The 20,136-nt window shown below is 39.9% G+C and overlaps 1 protein-coding gene across 8 annotated transcripts in view; it reads left to right on the top strand.

The window, feature by feature from the left end:
* Positions 1 to 5,187: 5,187 nt before the first annotated feature.
* Positions 5,188 to 20,136, top strand: part of SAMD13 (sterile alpha motif domain containing 13) — a 50,761-nt gene continuing 35,812 nt past the window's right edge. For 2 of the 8 annotated variants that reach the window (XM_043878026.1, XM_043878020.1), the window contains exons 1-2: positions 5,212 to 5,331; positions 10,028 to 10,112. In XM_043878026.1, coding sequence (XP_043733961.1) covers positions 5,322 to 5,331; positions 10,028 to 10,112 — 95 coding nt within the window. In that variant the 5' untranslated portion in view covers positions 5,212 to 5,321. Of the gene's footprint in view, positions 5,332 to 8,566; positions 8,613 to 9,315; positions 9,507 to 10,027; positions 10,113 to 11,876; positions 12,092 to 20,136 lie in introns of those variants that run through there. The other 6 variants (XM_043878025.1, XM_043878021.1, XM_043878022.1 and 3 more) reach the window with 6 other exon arrangements.

Below are 20,136 nucleotides of genomic sequence, written 5' to 3'. Positions count from 1 at the left end.
CTCAGCTTTCTTTATGATCCAACTCTCACACCAATGCATGACTACTGGAAAAACCATAGGTTTGACTAGATGGACGTTTGTTGGCAAAGTAATGTCTCTGCTTTTTAACATGCTATCTAGGTTTGTCATAGTTTTTCTTCCAAGGAGCAAGTGTCTTTTAATTTCATGGTTGCAGTCACCATCTACAGTTATTTTGGAGGCCAAGAAAATAAAGTCTGTCACTGTTTCCATTGTTTCTCCATTTTTTTGCATGAAGTAATAGGACCAGATGCCATGATCTTAGTTTTTTTAATGTTTTCTAAACATTTTTAGTTTTTTAAACCAGTTTTTTTCACTCTTCTCTTCCACCTTCATCAAGAGGCTCTTTAGTTCCTCTTTTCTTTCTGCCATAAGACTGGTATCATCTGCATATCTGAAGTTATTGATAGTTCTCCCAGCAATCTTGATTCCAGCTTGTGCTTCATCCAGCCCTGCATTTCTCATGATGTACTCTACATAAAAATTAAGCAAGCAGGGTGACAGTATACAGCATGATGTACTCTTCCCAATTTTGAACCAGTCAATTGTTCCATGTCCAGTTCTAGCTGTTGCTTCTTGACCTGTATACAGGTTTTGCAGGAGGCAGGTAAGGTGGTCAGGTATTCCTATCTTTATGCCTAACTGTTCTCTCTCCCTGAAATGTTTTTCCCTCAAAAATCCATAAGGCCACTCTTTTACCAATGCCCATTCTTCCTTTGAAAGTCACCTTCTCAATAAAATTTACTATACTTAACATTTCAACCCACATTCTCTCCTGTATTCTCAATCTCCTTTGTGAGTGTGCATGCTAGGTCACTTCAGTCATGTCTGACTCTGTGACTCTATGGCCTGTAGTCCACGGGGCTCCTCTGTCCATGGGATTCTCCGGGCAAGAATACTGGAGTGGGTTACCATGTCCTCCTCCCGGGGATCTTCCAGACCCAGGGATCAAACCCAAGTCTCTTATGTCTCCTGCATTGGCAGGTGGGTTCTTTACCACTAGAGCCACCTGGGAAGCCCCAAGCTCCTTTATCCTGCTTATTTTTAAATAACATTTGTCACTTTCTAATATACGCTGCTAAGTCACGTCAGTCATGTCTGACTGTGTGCGACCCCATAGACTGCAGCCCACCAGGCTCCTGTCCCTGGGACTCTCCGGGCAAGAACACTGGAGTGGATTGCCATTTCCTTCTCCAGTGCATGAAAGTGAAAAGTGAAAGTGAAATCGCTCAGTTGTGTCCCACTCTTCTCGACCCCATGGACTATAGCCTACCATGCTCCTCCGTCCATGGGATTTCCCAGGCAAGAGTACTGGAGTGGGTTGCCATTGCCTTCCCCTTTCTAATATATAGAATTTACTTATTTAGTTTATATTTATCAATTATTGTCTGTCTCTCCCCCACACACATTAGAATGTAAGCTCCATAAGGCAGTAAACTTTTTATGTTTTACTTATTGATGTATCTCAAGTATCTATTAATAGAATGATGCCTAGTACATAGCAGTCACTCAAAAGATATCTGTTAACTGAAAAAATGGTTCACAGCCTTGTCAAACCTAATGCACCCTTTAACAAGAAATATGGGTTAATATCATTTAACACTGTGAAGGGAAAGTCATAAGCTACCTACACATGTAGTTTTTTTAAAGTTCAGATACTGAAAGGAAAACGTAAACGTGTGATTCAATATGGAACTGCTCAGGTATCCCTAAACTAAAAGAACCAATGAAGCAGTCAGATGCTTGCATCCATCCGTAGAATCACCATGAAATGGATAGCACAAAATGAACTGTATTGCTGATTCTAATTCCAGGAATGGCACTGTCATTTCACTGTGTGAAAAACAGTTTATGTTTATATATAAAATAGATTCTAGACTCACATAAATGTAAACAGGTTTTTCATCTACACGAGTGAACAGTGGGACAGTCAATTCTCACAGGATGTGGGACAGTTCTTTGCTGGGCAGGACTATCCCGGGCATTGCAAGATATCCAGTGTCATTTTCCCAAACAACTACAATCCAGTAGGTCCCTACCTACAATCACTGGAACAAGCAAAATCACTCTGCTGAATTTCCAAACCAAATCCTGGAGGTACTTTCATCCCAAGAGATCTTGATCTGCAAGTCCAGTGGCCTTTGACAAGCTCCTCCTCACTTCTCTTTCCTGCATCTTTCCCTTTCCCTTCCCCCAGTTCCTGCCTGGTGTCACAGTCTCACTCCTCCCCTCCCCCTACCCCCCTCTGCTGCCCTTTTCCTCTCCACATGATCTTCAACTAAGTCTCAGAGCTCTGTTTCTACACATGATGTCCAAAGTCACGCATCCAGCTGCCACTTTGTCATTGAGACACAGAAAGCCTCCAGTTATACGTGTCCAAAATCAGTCATCTTCTTCCAAAACCTGTTATTCCATCAGTTGTACCTATCTATGTGAATGACATCATCCACTTAATCTAGAAAGGACAACCATCTTTGTCTCCTACTCCTCATTCCTGAGTCCAGTTGATTGTACCATTCTGTCCATTTGCCCCCTGAGGTGTCTCATATTTGCTTCCTTTTTTATCACTAGTTCAAACCCTCATCACCTATAACTTAGAATATTGTCACAGCCTCCTAACTAGTATTTCTACACCAATTAATCTTTTGATGCAAACACAAAAGGATTTTCTCCAAACAATATTAATAATTAACTATTAATAATTAATTTAATTAATTAATCTATTAATAATATTATTTATACTTAGCTTTAGGAACTTCCCTGGCAGCTCAGTGGTAAAGAATTAGCCTGCAATGCAGGAGATGTGGGTCAGGAAGAGTCCCTGGAGTAGGAAATGGCAATCCACTCCAGTATTCTTGCCTGGAAAGTCCCATGGACAGAGGAGACTGACCGGCTACAGTCCATGGGGACAGAAGGAGTTGGACACGACCAAGCAACTAAGCACCCACACAGACACATAGCACCTGGCATATCATAAGCGTTCAATTATAATGTTTAATTGAGTGCTCATTATATGCCAGGCATTATACTAAATGCTTCTCACTTCTTTTAATCTGCACAGCCACATGACAAGATAGGAATGATTCATTATTCATAGTAGGAATTGTTATTATTTAAAATTTAAAGATGAAAAAGAGGCTTGGGGAGGTTAAACAACTCAGCTAAGGTCACAGAACTAGCCCCAAAGTGACAACAGCAAGATTCTAGGTCTAAAATGACCCAATCAAAAAGTGGGCCAAAGAACTAAACAGACATTTCTCCAAAGAAGACATACAGATGGCTAACAAACACATGAAAAGGTGCTCAACATCACTCATTATTAGAGAAATGCAAATCAAAACCACAATGAGGTACCATTACACACCAGTCAGGATGGCTGCTATCCAAAAGTCTACAAGCAATAAATGCTGGAGAGGCTGTGGAGAAAAGGGAACCCTCTTACACTGTTGGTGGGAATGCAAACTAGTACAGCCGCTATGGAAAACAGTGTGGAGATTCCTTAAAAAACTGGAAATAGAACTGCCATATGACCCAGCAATACCACTTCTGGGCATACACACTGAGGAAACCAGATCTGAAAGAGACACATGCACCCCAATGTTCATCGCAGCACTGTTTATAATAGCCAGGACATGGAAGCAACCTAGATGCCCATCAGCAGATGAATGGATAAGGAAGCTGTGGTACATATACACCATGGAATTTTACTCAGCCGTCAAAAGGAATTCATTTGAACCAGTCCTAATGAGATGGATGAAACTGGAGCCCATTATACAGAGTGAAGTAAGCCAGAAAGATAAAGAACATTACAGCATACTAACACATATATATGGAATTTAGAAAGATGGTAACGATAACCCTATATGCAAAACAGAAAAAGAGACACAGAAATACAGAACAGACTTTTGAACTCTGTGGGAGAAGGTGAGGGTGGGATGTTTCAAAAGAACAGCATGTATACTATCTATGGTGAAACAGATCACCAGCCCAGGTGGGATGCATGAGACAAGTGCTTGGGCCTGGTGCACTGGGAAGACCCAGAGGAATCGGGTGGAGAGGGAGGTGGGAGGGGGGATCGGGATGGGGAATAAGTGTAAATCTATGGCTGATTCATATCAATGTATGACAAAACCCACTGAAATGTTGTGAAGTAATTAGCCTCCAACTAATAAAAAAATTAAAAAAAAAAAAAAGAAAGAAAACATAAAAAAAAAAAAAAAAAAGATTCTAGGTCTATCTGGCTTCTAAAAAAATCCCTGATTTTGCTTTTTATTTCTTTTCATTTTAATTTTTTGGATACAACTTTCTCATGTGGTCTCTAGCCTAATCGCTACCTCCTTCAGTCTTTGCATCTGTGCTATCTGCCTTTTCCTTCCCCCTCCATTCTTCCAGTCCATAGGTTCTTCTTTTGGTTTCACTTATTTCCATATTTAGTAAAGATTTATTATCAGCTCTTTCAAGGAAGTCCTTCACAGCAGGCTCCCCTGTTTCACTGCGCCCACCACATCCGACACAGCCCTCCTCACGCTCTCTTCCCAGCTGCTAAGAAAAGGGGTGGAGGAAAAAAAGAATTGTGTTGGGGGGTCTGGGGGGGCGGCGCGGGTGAGAGCGAAGGGTGGGAGGGGGAGGACGAAAGGTGCTGGGACCCCCAACCTCCGGAAGTGCGAATACAAAAAACTCCTTGCAGTTTTTAGTGTTCCTCCGAGTATCTGTGTTGCTTTCTGGTTCTAATAAAATGAACTAAGTCAGTAAAAAGTGCTTTGTAAACTGTAAAGTGCTGTTCAAACGGAATGGGCAATTATTCACTCTCCTTTTGCATGCCCAGGGCTTCAACTGAGTGAGCCACACAATAGGTGTTCCAAGCAGAGGATGCCACTTGTGTGTTTGGGTGAAAGGCGTAACGCTCTAATATGGACTTGGCCCGAGGAAATCTCTGCTTGTCATAACTGCCAAAACCCAGCTCAAAACTTCATCAGAGTTGCCACGTGCGAATAAGACAGGAAGAAAAAGCTATTAGCCTGAAAACTCCCCGTTTAAAAGCCTCTCTCGGAGTGTTTCACACCTCCAGCTCCCAGGAAGTTTTAAGTTCTTGCAAATGACCTCCCTTTCCCTTCCTAGCGCCCCGGCCCCAACCCCTCCCTCCCGGGCCTCTCGGCTTCCTAGCCGACCCAGCCCTCGGACCCGCGCCCCGAGGGCGGAGACTACAAGTCCCGGCGTGCCCCGCGCGCCCGGCCGGGTGCACTGGGGCTGGGCGCGTGGCGGCAGGCGAGCTCTGCACCGGGGAAAGCCTCCCGGCGCTGGCCATGCGGGGAGGTAAGTGATCGCTCGTGCTACGAGGGCACTGGGGACGCGCTCGTCCTACCCCCCCCTGTCCAGGATGGAAGGAAACGAAGAAAGCCACGAGAAAAACTGCCCTGCCCTCCCTCGTCTCTGCTGTGTGTCCGGTGCTCCTGCGAGCCTGCTGTACCCCCGAGTGTGTTATCTGTCACCCGGAGTGGAAGTGGGGGCAGAAGCGTGCCCGGCCCCGCGGAGCGCTGCGGCTCCCCGGGGGTTACAGGGCGGAGCTAGCAGGAGGGTACCGGGAGACGGCCAGGCTCGGCTGGGCGCTTACCGAGCGCCACACCTCCCTGCTCCCCTTCCAAAGATGAGTTCCCCGGGGGAGCCCCCGGTCCCAAAGACGAACGATTTCTTCTCGAAAATCTTAGCCAGAAACTTTCCCCTCTGTCACCAGTGCCACAAGCGAGTCGTTTGGCTATCGGACGTGACCGCTGATTAAAGAGTCTCTCTGGCATCCCCTCTCCTGCCCCACGTTCTGCCCCCACCGCCCCCTTTCCAGGCCCTCCTCAGTTTTCCCTAGAGACCCTCTAGGGCCCTGCTGGGCTCGGCCCTGCCCTTCGGCGACTTCTTGAGACGACTTCTGCAGCGCTGTGTACCCAGGTCTGCGCTCGGAGATTCGGTCTGGAGTCGCCTGCGGGCGGATACCTGGAGGCAAGGCAGGGCGGCTGGTTCCCCGGGAGGGTGCTTGCTCACTGGGGGATGAGAGATCAATAAAAGAAGCCTATTGAGGCACCAGTTTCCCATCCTTCCTGACCCATCTCCTTTCCTATCTGAGCCCATTTCCAAGTGTCCCCGAAAGTACTGCTCCAGAATCTCAGCTCGAGGACGTCTGAAGTTACTTTAGCACATCCCATGATAGCCTGGATCAGAGGGTCTTGTTGGTTTGTATCTCTATCTCTCACTTCTCTTACAGACACAAACACAATGCATACTGCACATTGTGCAAACACACGAATACCACGACACTACGCACACACACACACATATACCACAGGTACAACACCCACACATTATTACACAGCATACACTCATCACACATACTGCATTTATGCTATGCCCTACACGCACACCAGGAACCACACTACACACAAATACGCTTAATTTTTATTAGCAGAGAAGAGGGTTAATATCACTTTGTTGGAGGGAGTGAGGAGGAAGTGGTTGAGTACTAGTATAGATGCTTATACCCACAAATGTCAGTTTACTCCAAAATTAGAAATTAGCTGATGAATGAAACCTCCTGTAGTCAGGATATGTGGCTCATTTTTTATAAAATGGGATTGATTTTTCACAACACCTTCTGAAACCCACACCCTTGTCTAACAGGCAAATTTTGATCACAACAGGCAAGACAGTAAGGGATGCCCTCTTCTATACATAGGAAGAAATTCTTGGAGAAACAGAATCCTTTCTCCTGTGAGGGTGTCTGAGAGTCAGTATAACTACACTTGCTTTGCCTCTCTTCTTTCAAGAGTGGTGGGCTGAACCTAATATTGATCTAAGCAGTGCCATGACAGTGCTGTCAGGGTACTCTCTTCTCTATCCCTTGCCCCCAGGACTCACAGCCGAGACCCCTTCCATTTGCATTTAGTTGGAAAACAGTTTAGACACCTCAGATCAAGTTCAAAAGCATTATGGAATCTGTTGGTGAAAGAGTCCTCTGTCTACAGAAGAGTTCATCATTTTGATCATTGGTGATAAAACAAACCAAGAAAATAACCACTTGTTTGAGCTGTGCTCAAAAAATAGTACTCAAAAATAAAAGAATATTTAGAAGTCTTCCCTAAGTTATTATCATTTGCTCTTTCAAGGGGGCAATGGCAAAGATGGGCAGAGAGAGCATTTGAAATTTTTCTCAGTGATGATCTTTCAAGAAGTTGAAAATTTCTAATACCATTCCTGCAATAAGTAAGGGGAAGAAAATTGACTTTGAAATTCAGATTGCAAATTTAGATCATAGTTGCTGATTTTCTAGTACCCTTAAAAATTGCTAAAGAAAAGAGAGGCCAGTAGCTTTCTCCTCAATTCTGCCCAGTCTATACAGTATTACAGCAGGAGATGACTTTTTCTAGGATCCTTCTGCCCTACCTTGAGAGGTTTTGTTGACATCTTGACCTAAAAGTGTGCAAATATTGATTGTTTATTTCAATGACAATCATTTATGTTTCTAGTTATATACAGTATGTTTGTGGAATGGGAATGTTTCCCTTGAGCAGTAGTTCCCAGTCAAGCAAGAGAACTGTGAGATTGATCAGGGTAACTTAATCAAAAGATCATGCCTGGCCTTTATTCTACCTTCCCCTTTCCCGAACTGGGACTTAGGATGGTGGAAGATACAATGAATTTGAGGGTTGGCACAAATCTTCTTTTTCATATGTAATTAATATAGTAGCAGGTGCTCATAGAAAAGAAATGTTGAATTTGTTGAATTATGCTTTTTACGCAACTGGGGAGATCTGGTAAAATGAAACCTCCCAGACTAATTGTTTTTGTTTTGTAGAATAAAGTTTGTTTTATTTTGAGTTTTTGGCTAACTTCATCTGGTAGGATGAATGCCAAAATTAAAGAATGTGGGCGTTCTCAGGCGATCTGGTCATCTCCTTTGCATCCTCTCTGAAATATGTTACTTCCTGCATAATGAAGTAAAAGGATTTTCTGCTGGGCAGTGCTTTCCTTATTCTCACAAAGAGCTTGAAAGCCAGCCCTGGGAACTTTGTCAGCAAAAGAGGAACACAGGACTGCAGCTTCTGGGTGTTCACTGAATATAGCCCATAAGCACTGGACTTTCTCTTATTTTTTCTCCCATAGGGAAGAAAAAACAAATAGTTTGATACATGGCATTCCTGCTCAGAACAGCAAAGACATATGATGCAGAAACAAGGAAGGGGAGGGAGAAAATAATAGCCTCTTGATACAGTTTGTTTTCCTTTGATCAAGACAGGTGCAGGGAGAATTCTGCAGCTTGGGGACTCGTGGTTCATTCACTTGCACTAATTGTGCTGAAGGTAGTTAGCAAAAGTGAACAGGCACACTGTAGCTTTAAAAAGTCAGCCATGAACCAGAAGGCAGTTGGTGCAGCTTGTGTGTGATTCCTAACGTCATGTTGGCTGAGAGCCAGCCTGGTTTTATTTCACTGTGTCAAATTGTACCTCCTTATTGAATTCCTTTGCCAGCCTACTTTGTGAAAGAAAACATTGGGGTTTCTTTGGCTGTTCTTGATAAGCCTATAAAAAATGATATGTTTTAGTTGCTTCTAGGTAGGTTTTCTTTTTACTCTTCCACAAGAAAAGAAAATAATAATAATAAGACAATGTAGTGTGGTGTTGCAGAGTATCATTGTGAGTGTTTTGTTTTGTTTTGTTTCTGAGATGCTTAGAAAATGGTGAATGTGTAACAGTTTCCAACTGAAGTGAAATCATTCTTTTGGCATGGAGCAAGCAGCACTATCTTCTGTCTACTCTGTAACGGTGTGTGAATGTATGTTAATATCGAGATGTATATTAAATGTTGGATTTCTCTATGAATGATCTAAGTGGTGTAGTGACTGGAAGTTTGTGTGTGTGTGTGTGTGTGTGTGTGTGTGCGTATGTGTGTGTGCATATCAGCAGTGAAGATTATCCCACACTTACAGTATTATTTGTTAATCATCTACTTCTGTAACAGTGATAAAATCTTGTGAATATACTAAATGATGCACTTGTCATGTCAGAGTAATCCCTAGGGAAGAAGTGCCGAAGTATAAAGTGATTTGAGAGGAAATGTATTTAATTTATGGCTTCAGCTGTAGAAGAACAAGCACGTTTCAGAACTAGTTTGTTTTTTTTTTCCAGCAGTTTTGTTCGTAGCTTTTTTCATCTTGCTAATTGCATATTAATTGTAGAGGGATTTTATTTTTTCTGTGTTCTTCCTACTAAACAAAAAGACGAAGTGATGGATGCTACTATATCTCCTTGAATGTTTTGATGATTTTTGCATAAATCTAATGAGCTGCCTACCCTCTCTTACACACACACGCACACATACACACACACACACACCAGCAGCACCTTTCTGTGTTAAGGGCTATCTGACATTTTCGTGAGCTTCCAGCTTTACCAGAGCATGGCCATCTCACAGACAGGTTTTTAAGATTTTCATTGAGAATATATGAGGTAGGGGAATACTTGCTGACAAAAGCTTTAAGTGATCTTTTGCATCGCAGTGAAAAAATAGAGGAGAAGTGGGAGTGGACAGAAAAACACACACACACACACAAATATAGTAAGAAAAAAAGAAATCACAGCCCGAGGTGGAAAGGGGAGGAAAAGGGGGATTGTTTTTGTCGACTTTGACTCATTTATGAGTTTCAGTGTCTTAAGTGAGAGCTTGGCACTGGGAGAAGCTGTGCCAGTTCACACAGCACTTGTTTTGAACAAGGATTCAATTTCATTTGCAAATGCTTATTGTCGAGGCAGGGAGTGCCAGCACAGATGAAAGCACCCCAGTCTGTCTCCTCCAATTCTTTAGGTTTAATCACATCTCTCCAATCGCTGAGGGGACTGGAGATTTAAGCAAACATATACGTGAATTGGTGTGAGGCTGTAAAAGGGACCATTATGTTTCCGATTCAGAATATATATTCTTCTCTCACTTTCAAAGAATTAAACACGAGCTTTTCTCCCTTATTGATTAGTTGCTGAAGTAAAGGAACCCTGCAGCCTCCCCATGCTATCTGTTGACATGGAAAACAAGGAAAATGGCTCTGTCGGTGTAAAAAAGTAAGTGAAACTGGCTTGTGAGTTCTGCTTCTGCAAACAACAGAGGGACTTGGGTTCTATTTTTATACTTCTTGCTTATCTACTACAGTACACTGTTGGGGGTTGTCTTGGTTGATTGGTCTACACTGGTGATCAGCTTCCCCTCTGCCCCCAGCCCCAATTGCCTTTTTCTGTATTCCATTTCTAAGAGATGACTCAGACATCAAAGTGCATAAAGGGTTAGTGTATCAGGCTTTAAAACAGGGAAGGTTGCAGATTCCAGCCCTGAATTCTGTATATTGAACAAAAACACAGAGCAAACAGAGACTCTGCCTCCCAAGTCCATAGTGGGGAGGGTGTGGGGAGGGGTGCGGGGGGTGTGTGTGTGAGGGGGAACAGAAAAGAGAGATTGAATCTTTTTTCAATAAAACCACCCATCTCAAAAATGAAAGCTATAGGAAGGGAAGGAAAAAACTGTCAGTAAGAATACTAAGTTTAACAGTTTCTCTGTCCTCACTTTAAGAACTGTTCCTTGAATGTGAAACATTTCTGCATATACCAAAGTCTCTTTTTTCCCTCTGTTCTTACAGTTGAAACTTCTGATTATATTTATTATGAGTTATATGCTTGATACTTTTAAATAGGAAAAGTTAGTTGCATTATGTAGTGTATTCTGAAACATGTTACGTATTTCAGACATAAAATATCTGTAAGTATATGAAAAAAATGTTTATTCTAGGAGTTATATTTTGGCTCTAACTACATTGCTTACAAGGAAGAAGTATGCTCCAAGACAGTGTTGTCTGTTTCATTTTTCCCTTGTCATTTTAGCTCAAAATCTCCTTCAACTTGAGCTTTGCAAGAAGCTAATGTAATCTGTAGAAGCTGTGATAACTAAATGAAAAAATAGTATGCTATATATGTTTATGAATAGAAGGTGCCTTTTATATTAAAGTTACATTAAACCTAATAAAATCTGCTTTAAAAAATTCTCCTATAATTTATATATCAATGCCATACTTCCATGCTTGTTCCCATGTTTGAAGCTTGGGGAGGTTAGATGGAGGAGGAATGAAAGAAATAGATGCTTTTTTTAATGTGTCAGTTAGACCAACTGCTTCCAATAGTACCCTGAGCAGTGATGAAAATGTCCTACGCAGGTACTATCCACCATGGTAGCCACGAGCTGCATGTGGCAATTAAAAACTTGAAATGTGACTAATGTAACTGATGAACTGAACTTTTAATTTTATTCAATTTAAATCAATTTTAAAAGTTAACAGCTTCATTGAAATATGATTGCCATATAATAAACTGCATGTGTTTAAGTATAAAATCTGATAAGCTCTGACATTTGTATACACCCATGAAACCATTACCAAAATTAAGATAACAAACATATCCATCATCCCCACAGGTTCCTCATAAACCTTTATAATCTCTCCTTCCTGCCCTTCTCTGCCCTCATATTCCCCAGGCAACACTGGTAGGCTCTCACTGAAGATTAGTTTATTTTTCCTAGATTTTTTATATAAATGGAATTATTCAGAATGTACTATTTTAGGGGAAGGAAAGTGGTCTGGTTTCTTTCTTCCAGAATAATTAATTTAGGATTCATTTGTGTTATAATATGTATCAATAGTTCATTGATTTTTATTACTAAGTAATGTTTTATTGTGTGGATATACAATACTTTGTTCATTGTTTGTCCACCCAGTTGTTCATAGGCATTTAGGTTGTTCCCATTTATTAGGGATTACAACTAAACTGCCTTGGTCGCTTGTGTACAGGTATGTGTGTGTGAACATGTACATTTTTCTTGGATGAGTGTCTAGGAGTGAAGTAACTGGGCCATGTGGTAGGTGTATGCTAAGCTCTGTAAGAAATTGCCAAACTATTTTCCTAACTAGTGCCATTTTACATTCCCACCAGCGGTGCGTGAGCACTCCAGTTCTGTGTCCTCAGGAATTTGGTGTGATCAGTCTTCTTCATTCCATTAGGTGTGTTTTGCTTTGTTTTTTAATCTGAAGATTGCTTTGTATAGTACGACCATTTTAACAACATTTATTCTTCTAATCCAAGAGCATGGTATATCTTTCCATTACTTTGAATCGTTTTCAATTTCCTTTATCAATGTTTTACAGCTCTCTCCTTGGTTATTAGGTATGGTTTTAATTTTCATTTCTGTAATGACCGAGGATGTTGAGTTTTTTTTTATGTGCTTGTTTTATCTATAGATCTTCTTAAGTATTGTTCAGATCTTTTGCCCATCTTTTTATTGGGCTGGTTTTTTTAATATGTTATTGTGTAGAACTTTTACATATTCAGGATACAAGTCCTTTGTTATATACATGATTTGAAAATATTTTCTTGTTGTATGTAATTTGTTTTTTCATTCTCTCTACAGTGACTTTCAAAGTGCAGAAGTTTTAAATTTTGATGAAATCCAGTTTATAATTTTTTTATTTTATGGATAGTGCTTTTAGTGTCACTTATCTAAGGAATATTTGCCTCGCTCAAGGTCACAAAGATTTTCTCTTATCTTTTCTTAGATTTGGGACTATAATTTTTGAGTTAATTTTTGTATATGGTGTGGAATAAGGATTAAAGTCTTACTGTTGATAGTGGTTTCGGTGGTTGGTTTTTTTGCCTTTGGATATCCAATTGTTCCAGCACCATTTATTGAACTATCTCTGCAACTTTGTTGAAAAAATAACTGATCATATATCTATAGATCTAGTTCTGGACTCTATTGTATTCCGTTGATATTTTGTATATATTTATGCCAATACAGCACTGTTTGGATACCTTTATGATAAATCTTGAAATCAGGTAATATTATCCAGCACTCCTAGGTCCTTTGCTTTTCCATATAAATCAGCTTGTAAATTTCTACCAAAAAAATGCCTGCTGGTCATTTGACTGGCATTGCATAGAATTATAGATCAATTTAAGGAGAATCGACATCTTAACAGTATTGTGTCTCCCAACTCATTAACACAGCATTTCGATTCATTACTTCAGTTCAGTTCAGTTCAGCTGCTCAGTCGTGTCTGACTCTTTGCGACCCCATGAATCACAGCACGCCAGGCCTCCCTGTTCATCACCAAGTCCCAGAGTTTACTCAAACTTATGCCCATCGAGTCGGTGATGCCATCCAGCCATCTCATCCTCTGTTGTCCCCTTCTCCTCCTGCCCCCAATCCCTCCCAGCATCAGGGTCTTTTCCAATGAGTCAACTCTTCTCATGAGGTGGCAAAAGTACTGGAGTTTCAGCTTCAGCATCAGTCCTTCCAATGAACACCCAGGACTGATCTCCTTTAGGATGGACTGGTTGAATCTCCTTGCAGTCCAAGGGACTCTCAAGAGTCTTCTCCAACACCACAGTTCAAAAGCATCAATTCTTCGGTGCTCAGCTTTCTTCAGAGTCCAACTCTCACATCCATACATGACCACTGGAAAAACCATAGCCTTGACCAGACGGACCTTTGTTGGCAAAGTAATGTCTCTGCTCTTTAATATGCTATCTAGGTCGGTCATAACTTTCCTTCCAAGAAGTAAGCGTCTTTTAATTTCATGGCTGCAGTCACCATCTGCAGTGATTTTGGAGCCCAAGAAAATAAAGTCTGACACTGTTTCCACTGTCTCCCCATCTATTTCCCATGAGGTGATGGGACCAGACGCCATGATCTTAGTTTTCTGAATGTTGAGTTTTAAGCCAACTTTTTCACTCTCCTCTTTCACTTTCATCAAGAGGCTCTTCAGTTCTTCTTCACTTTCTGCCATAAGGATGGTGCCATCTGCATATCTGAGGTTATTAATATTTCTCCCGGCAATCTTGATTCCAGCTTATGCTTCTTCCAGCCCAGCGTTTCTCATGATGTACTCTGCATATAAGTTAAATAAGCAGGGTGACAACATACAGCCTTGATGTACTCCTTTTCCTATTTGGAAATAGTCTGTTGTTCCATGTCCAGTTCTAACTGTTGCTTCCTGACCTGCATGAAAGTTTCTCAAGAGGCAGGTCAGGCGGTCTGGTATTCCCATCTCTTCAGAATTTTCCACAGTTTATTGTGATCCACACAGTCGAAGGCTTTGGCGTAGTCAATAAAGCAGAAATAGATGTTTCTCTGGAACTCTCTTGCTTTTTCTATGATCCAGCAGACGTTGACAATTTGATCTCTGGTTCCTCTTCCTTTTCTAAAACCAGCTTGAACATCTTGAAGTTCACGGTTCACATATTGCTGAAGCCTGGCTTGGAGAATTTTGAGCATTACTTTACTAGCGTGGGAGATGAGTACAATTGTGTGGTAGTTTGAGCATTCTTTGGGATTGCCTTTCTTAGGGATTGGAATGAAAACTGACCTTTTCCAGTCCTGTGGCCACTGCTGAGTTTTCCAAATTTGCTGACATATTGAGTGCAGCACTTTCACAGCATCATCTTTCAGGATTTGAAATAGCTTAACTGGAATTCCATCGGCTCCACTAGCTTTGTTCATAGTGATGCTTTCTAAGGCCCACTTGACTTCACATTCCAGGATATCTGGTTTTAGGTGAGTGATCACACCATTGTGATTATCTGAGTCATGAAGATCTTTTTTGTACAGTTCTTCCTGTGTATTTTTGCCACCTCTTCTTAATATCTTCTGCTTCTGTTAGGTCCATACCATTTCTGTCCTTTATCAAACCCATCTTAGCATGAAATGTTCCCTTGGTATCTGTAATTTTCTTGAAGAGATCTCTAGTCTTTACCATTCTGTTGTTTTCCTCTTTGCATTGGTCACTGAGGAAGGCTTTCTTATCTCTCCTTGCTATTCTTTGGAACTCTGCATTCAAATGGGAATATCTTTCCTTTTCTCCTTTGCTTTTCACTTCTCTTCTTTTCACAGCTATTTGTAAGGCCTCCTGAGACAACCATTTTGCCTTTTTGCATTTCTTTTCCGGCGGAATCGAACCAGCGATCTAAGGATGACGGAAGCTTAATCACCACTGCAGTCCTCCGCTCTGCCAGCTGAGCTGATCCATTACTTAGGTCCTCTTTAATTTCTTTCAGCAATATTTCATAGTTTTCAGTGTGCAGGTCTTGCACATATTTTGTCAGATATAACCCTCCATATTTCATATTTTTATACTGTTATTAATGGTTGTTGTTGTTTAGTTGCTAAGTCATATCTGACTCTTCTTTGATCCCATGGACTGTGGCCCAACAGGCTCCTCGTCCATGGGATTTCCCAGGCAAGAATACTGGAGGAGGTTGCCATCCTTCTCTATGAGATCTTCCCGACCCAGGGATTGAACTTGCATCTCCTGCATTCACAGCAGATTCTTTAACACTGAGTCACCAGAGAAGCCCCATTGTTGTTAATGCTTTCAAAATTTAAATTTCTAATTGTTTATTGCTAGTATAAAGAAATATGGTAGGTTTTTTCATATCAATCTTGTATCCTACAACCTTGCTAAACTCACTTATTACTTCTAATGGCTTTTTCATAGATTCTATCACGTATTTAACATAGACAGCTATGTCTTGTGAATAAAGACAGTTTTACTTTTTCTTTCCCACTGTGGATACCTTTCATTTCTTTTTCTTTATTGCGCTGAATAAGACCTCCAGTAAAAAGTTGAATAACAGTGGTGAGATTAGACATCCTAATTTTGTTTCCAATCTTAAGAAAAACATTTTTACTTTTTTTCTTGTCTTTCTTTTCAGCCTGCTTTTAAAATTTTCTGTGTCATTGATTTTTGAGCAATTTGATTATGAGACTCGGTGTAGTTTTATTCATCTTTCTTGTGTTTACAGTTTGTTTTAGGGAGGGGGAATCTACGGGCTTAGTTTTCATCAAGTTTGGAAATTTCTTTTATTTTTAATTTTTTTTTCTTTTTATTTTAATTGGAGGCTAATTACTTTACAATATTGTGGTGGTTTTGCCATATATTCACATGAATCAGCCATGGGTGTATATGTGTTCCCCATCCTGACCCTCCCTCCCACCTCCCTCCCCATCCCATCTCTCAGGGTCATCCCAGTGCACCAGCCTTGAACACCATGCCTTATGCATCGAACCTGGTCTGGCAATCTATTTCACATATGATAATATACATGTTTCAATGCTATTCTCTCAAATCATCCCACCCTCGGCTTCTCCCACAGAGTCCAACAGTCTGTTCTTTACATCTGTGTCTCTTTTGCTATCTCGCATATAGGGTCATCATTACCATCTTCCTAAATTCCATATATATGCATTAATATACAGTATTGGTGTTTTGCTTTCTGACTTACTTCGCTCTGTATAATAGGCTCCAGTTTCATACACCTCATTAGAACTGATTCAAATGCATTCTTTTTAATAGCTGAGTAATATTACATTGTGTATATGTACCATGGCTTCCTTACCCATTCATCTGCTGATGGACATCTAGGTTGCTTCCATGTCCTGGCTATTGTAAACAGTGTTGCAATGAACATTGGGGTACACATGTCTCTTTCAATTCTGGTTTCCTTGGTGTGTATGCCCAGCAGTGGGATTGCTGGGGAAGTTTTTCAACTGTTATTTTTTAAACTTTCTTTGGTCCCCTCCACTTCTCCTTTGGGGACTCCAGTTATAGGTTTATTTGGTCACTTGATATTGCTGCCACAATTCACTGATACCCTGTTGATTTTTTTCCAGCCTTTTTTCTGTGTTTCATTTTTGGATAGTTTCTGTTGCTTTTCCTTCAAGTTCACTAATCTTTTCTTCTGAAATGTATAATCTCTTGTTAATCCTACCCAGTGCATTTTTCATTTCAAACAAGTTTTCATCTCTAGAAGTTCAGCTTGGTCTTTTTAAATCTTTCATGTCTTCACTTTACATATCCTTCCCTCTAGCTTTTGAACATATGAAATATAGTCATAAAATTGTTTCAATGTCCTTGTCTACTAATTCTATTACTTCTCAGTCAGTTTCAGTTGATTGGTTTTTCTTTTCACTATGGGTCATATTTTTCTGCTTCTCTGCATGCTTGGTAATTCTTTATTGAAAGTTAGGTGTTTTGAATTTTGCCTTGTTGAATGTTGGATAATTTTGTATTCCTGTAAATTTTCCAGATCTTTGTCCTGGGATGCGCTTAAATTAGTTGGAAACAAGCAATTGATCCTTTTAAGCCTTATTTTATTAATAACTATTGTTAATCAGGACTAGAGCTGTCTTTAAATCTAAGGGTATTTTCCCCCTTTTATTGAAGTAAGAGCCACATTTCTACTCTAAACAATACTCCTGAATGATGAGGTATTCCTCTCTGGAAGATAGAAACAAGCACTCTTCCCAACTCTGTGTGATCTCTAAAGATTTTTGTCTCTAATTCTTTTTCATGATTTTTTCCCCAGCCTATTTCCTCATGTGTATGTGATAATCAGTACTCCGCTGAGCACTTGAAGGGAAACTTCTACACATCTCCAGAGTTCTCTCTGTAGCTCTCTCCTCTCTGGAACTCTGCACCCGGGCACAGCCTAAAATCTCTCTTCAGGCAGTAATTGGCTAGGGCTACCGTGCTTGTTTCCCATTCTTCAGGGATCATTATTCTTTACTGCCCATGTCCAGTGCCTTGAGTGCCAGTTTCATAAATCTTGTCTATTTTTTAGCTGTTTTAGGCAGAAGGGTAGTTCTGGGCTGCATTACTCCACCTTGATCAGAAATAGCAGTCTCAGTTTATACAGCAAGTGGCTATTGGCTAACCTGTTGGCCAAGATAGAGTTAGATTATAATACTGAATCCCTAAAACATAGTCTTAAGGCTCTCTCTGAGATCTGCTCAAATTGGGGTCACAGTTGCTTCCATTTTGTTTTCCAGGCATGGAAAATATAGTTGCTTTATTAGACAATGTACTTCACAAAGGATCATTTCCAAAGAAGCCTAGGATAATGACCTTATTCACTGGCCATGTGCTACTGCTCAGAGCTTTGGTTTTACAAGGCTATTATTTATGGAGTCCTTTCTCTGTGTCTAGCACTTTGTGTGAGCCTTGTTAATCCTCACAACCATACTTTGGGGTATGTGCTATAATTCCCGTTTTATAGTGGAGAAAACCCAAGCTCCAGGAGGTAAAAGACCTTCTAAGAGTTCACTGCTTCCAAGTCCTGATGTTGGCACTCAGGTTTAAAGTCTGGCTTTGAAGCCTGAGCCCTTTCTTCTGCACTGGGGTGACTAGGTTGTCGCAGGTAGCTTTCAGTCTCTTTTACCAGAGGCACAGCTCTCACTCCCAGGGGGCTATAGAAGCCCAAGTACCCAAGATTTGTAAATGACGGAAACATTCAATACTATGACCATAACTTAACAAAGACAGGACTTCCCTTTTCTTCTAAGTATAAGATATATTATAAGTCTCTTCTAAGTTATGCTAGGCAGAGTTTCTCAAGGTGAATTTGTGTCACTTGGAGGGCATGTTAAAACACAGGCAGCTGGCCCACACCTCCAGAGTTTCTGTTCGGTACATCCCAGGGGCCTGGGGACTGTGTTTTAACATGTTCTCTGGTAATCTTGATGCTGATGTCCAGTGGCTTTGGGAAACAATTTGGCATTATTTTCCAATGTTGAACCATAAAATATTTTATAACTCAACAATTCCGTTTCTGGATATATGCTAGTGCCAGATATATACTAGAAATGACATTTGAGCCATAGCTGTAAAATTTTCTGGTCGTCATATTTAAACAGGTGAAATTAATTTTAATATAGTTTATATTTGAGTGTACATACCCAGGATGTTGTCATTTTTAAATGTAATCAATATAGCACATTATTAATGAGATAATTTATATTTTTGTGCTAAATTTTATCAGTCCACTATGTATTTTACACTTAGAGTATATCTCAATTTGGATGCAAAAATTTTATTATAAATATTTGATCTCTATTAGATTTCATAAAATTTGTGATTGAAAAAGTAGAATCACATACCCAAATAATTCTTAAAAGTCTCAATAAATGAATCAAGTACCAAAAATTATTTTCCTTTAATACATTTGTGTACATTGACACAACTGGTTCTTGTTCTTTTTTTATATATTTACTTTTTGTTCATTTATTTGGCTGCACCAGGTCTTAGTTGTGGCATGTGGGATCTAGTTCCCTGATCAGGGATTGAACCTGGGCCCCCTGCATTAGGAGCAGGGAGTCTTAGCCACTGGACCACCAGGGAAGTTCCTGGTTCTTCTTTTTTAGATCTGATATGACTTGGAAGCAATAGCATATCAGTTTCAAAACTGTCTAAGTTAAATAAATTTGCTGATACTGAAAAAAATCATATTGTTAACATTAAATTCAAAAGTGTATTACATAAATTTATAAGAAATATAAATTTATCCAATAAATCATTCTTCAAATTTCTCTTAAAATTGATTTATGTTAGAAAGATGTGTAAAATTATTTTTATTGTACTCTGAAAAGTTTCAATTTCAACACAAAATTTTGTGCCTCTTTACCTAGGTTACAAATCAGCATTTCCTTTGTTTTTTTTTAGGAGCTTCAAATTAATCTAATTTACATGTAGTCTGATATATTAATGAGAAAATATAAATTTATCTGCCATTTTTTGTCTTTAATTATTGAATATTTGGAAAGCATTTTTTGTTTTAATGAAATCTTGAATTGGACTTAACAATACAATAAGTCTTTGTATTTTTCTTCTATGACTTAACAAGTATTGGCAAAGAGCACAGATCTTTAAATGTGCTCTATTTCTTTTAAGAGTTCCATTGTTTGACATTGATCTGTGGCATTTACAAATATTTATGGAATGATTTAACAATGGCATTCTTGACACTTTTCAGGAGTCTGCTTCAGAAAACTGAACATGTCTATCATACAGTAGAATGAAGCAATGAAATATGTCTCCTGTTTTAAAAGTATATTGAAACCAAATTTTTAAAAAATCTTAGTGTGGCTGAAGTACCATCTACCAGGATAGGATTTAATTTTTTCAACTCTAGCTGAAGTTATTCTTCAACAAATATAAAACATTTTAAAATATTTAAATAGCAATTCAGTTTTTCAGGCTATAAATTGATAACA

Source organism: Cervus elaphus, chromosome 20, assembly GCF_910594005.1.
Source record: "Cervus elaphus chromosome 20, mCerEla1.1, whole genome shotgun sequence".
Taxonomy (NCBI): domain Eukaryota; kingdom Metazoa; phylum Chordata; class Mammalia; order Artiodactyla; family Cervidae; genus Cervus; species Cervus elaphus.
The sequence above is the reverse complement of the archived record's forward strand: the minus strand, read 5'-3'. Positions and strand labels throughout refer to the sequence as shown.